This window comes from Myotis davidii, unplaced genomic scaffold, assembly GCF_000327345.1.
Source record: "Myotis davidii unplaced genomic scaffold, ASM32734v1 scaffold373, whole genome shotgun sequence".
Classification (NCBI taxonomy): Eukaryota; Metazoa; Chordata; class Mammalia; order Chiroptera; family Vespertilionidae; genus Myotis; species Myotis davidii.
Genome location: NW_006287255.1, coordinates 1530603 through 1533285, shown reverse-complemented (window position 1 = coordinate 1533285; position 2683 = coordinate 1530603). Strand labels below are relative to the sequence as shown.

The window sequence follows — 2683 nt, the reverse complement described above, 5'->3', positions numbered from 1 at the left end:
TGAGTGAGCAAATTAATCAAACAAAGATGGTGGGTTAATTTGAATACACAGGCACCCGAGCGAAGACTGAAGGCTCCGGCCCGAGCAAAGACTGAAGAGCTTGGCTTCTCCGCTGTGGCCAGACCAAAGGCCTGGGTCCTGGGTGCTGGAGGAAAACCGGTGCCGGTAGTCAGGGGAAGGAAGGCCTATTGCATGAATCTTTGTGCAATGGGCCTCTAGTTCTAAAATAAAAATGGATCTAATCCCTGCATGCCTTAACAATAGTTGGCAGCATGAATTTTCTATGTCATGTGAGATTGTTATGTCACTTCTATATTTCAGAATGAGGAGCCCGTGTTTTCTAGAGATGGCAGCAAATTCTTTATGACAGTTCCTGTTAAGCAAGGGGGCCGTGGGGAGTTTCACCACATAGCCATGTTCCTCGTCCAGGTAAGTGCTTCCTCTGTGGTTCGGTTTCATTGAGATCATGTCCATGAAGGCCCAACTCTGGTCACCATTCTGAACCTACAGTTAATGCCTGGGAGTCCAGCCATATACCCAACTCAGGCTGCGTTAGGAAAAGCAATGCTAATTCACAACCATAATCCAAGCTGTGCCTTCTCACAAAACAGTACAAACATTCAACAGAATTTAGCAAGAAGCAGTGTGTGCTATGAGTTGAGGGCCTTGGTATTTAGAATTTAATAAATGAAAAGTACCTAACTTCTACTTTCAAGGACTATAGAAAACCTAGAGTGTTGTTTTTTGGTTTGGTTTGGTTTGTTTATTCAACAAATACCTATTACCTATTTTGTACAAATAATAGTGTCAAAGGATCATAAAAGTTTTAATTACTTGAAGCAACCTAAATGCCCATCGGAAATTGAATAGTTGAATAAAGTATGGTATACCCACATAAGAAAATATAGTGCAGTTATATTTTTTGGACTCCCTAAGTAAAGAGGGGGGATGTTTTGTTTTGTTTTTCTCTAAACTTCAAGTGGATGTTAATAGTTGATGCAGTTTATCTAATTACCAAAAGTCACTGAATTTACAAGTAGTAGTTCAAATATGACAAGATTAATGAGTCAATTTAAAACTAATTGTCAATTACAAATGTTCATGAGAAATCAAGTTTCTTTTAAATTCAAATATATTAATATCACAATCTCATAGTTAAAGAGACAATTTATAAAGATAAAGCATAGTGTGTAAGTTGGAATCTTCTATGAGAGTTGTACAAACTAACTAATCAAGAATCAATTTCATACCTACAAAACATAGAGTAAATATCAATGTGGCAAAAGGTCCCTAAACACATTGGATACTTTTATGTTAGAACCTTCAAGTCTTATGTATATTCTCATCATTTTATCTTAAAATAAGTATCATGTTTTGTGCTGAGCCAGCTCAGCCAAGGGTTCCATAAGCCTGAATGAGGGCGGTGAAGGATGAAAAAAAGACAGACAGAGAGAATGAGCTGGGTCTGGGTAGGACCTAGGTGGATCTTCCTGTGCCGGGCTGATCCACAGAGAGAGATCCAGAGGCAAGCTGAGCCTTTATCTTATAGCCAGACATAAACAAGGTAGTGGTCACCATAGTTACAATGTTCTTGTGAGTTTCACTTGTTTTGGCAGCACTTGCTGCATCTCCCTCAGCCCATTAGCTACCAGATAAGATCTAGGGAGTGTCATAAGGTCAAGCCTAATTATGCTAAGAGGACTTTGCCCTCTAAGCTGGGACTTGTTTGTGGCTTTGCCAATAGGTCAGTCCGAGGCTTAACCCCATAGCCATGCCCTACAATGTTTTAACTTTAATTTTGATGAAAGCTGTAATAAATAATTAGGAACATATGTAATTTCCATAGTAGAAATGTATGTTAATTTTCATAGTATATCATTAAGTTTGAAAAACAGATTGTAGACTATCTGTTTAATGTGATATTTATGTTCTAAATAAATGTACACATTGATATGAGAATAAAAAATATTGGTGATTCAGTATCTAACTGTTAAATAGTTTTATGAGTCAGGTGGGATTAAGGAAAGTTTTCCTCTGTGTTGAACTGAAGAAAGCTTTACTAGAAAATTGCTTTATCTGGTTCAGTTTTGCTAACTAATGATGTTTTGCTAATATAACTACCACAGAAATATTTGTCCTGCAGAATAAATCATACTTTCCAAATCTTCCAAATGACCATGACATTGAATTTTTAAAAAATTTCTTTATTGATTAAGGTATTGCATATGTGTCCTTATTCACTCTTTCTGCCCCCCACTTTCCTCCACTCTTGCCCTCACACCCCTGTTGTCTGTGTCCATTGGTTAGGCTTATATGCAAGTCCTTTGGGTGCTCTCTCCCCTTACCCTCACCCTCCTCTACCTTCCCTCTGAGGTTTGATGGTCTGATCCATGCTTCTCTTTCTCTGGATCTGTTTTTGTTCATCAGTTTATGTTGTTTATTATATTCCATAAATGAGTGAGATCATGTGATATTTATCTTCCTCTGACTGGCGTATTTCACTTAGCATAATGCTCTCTAGGTCCATCCATGCTGTTTCAAAAGGTATGGTTTCCTTATCTTTTATGGCCATGTAGCATTCCATTGTGTAAACGTACTACAGGTTTTTTATCTGCTCATCTATTAATCGGCATTTGGGCTATTTCCAGATCTTGGCTATTGTAAATAATGCTACTATAAACCC

General features: G+C 37.8%; 1 protein-coding gene across 1 annotated transcript in view; it reads left to right on the top strand.

The window, feature by feature from the left end:
* Positions 1–2683, top strand: part of DPP10 (dipeptidyl peptidase like 10) — a 351805-nt gene that overhangs the window by 284607 nt on the left and 64515 nt on the right. The window contains exon 11 of the mRNA XM_006759014.2: positions 322–429. Within this exon, the coding sequence (XP_006759077.1) occupies positions 322–429 (108 nt within the window). The remainder of the gene's footprint in view (positions 1–321; positions 430–2683) is intronic.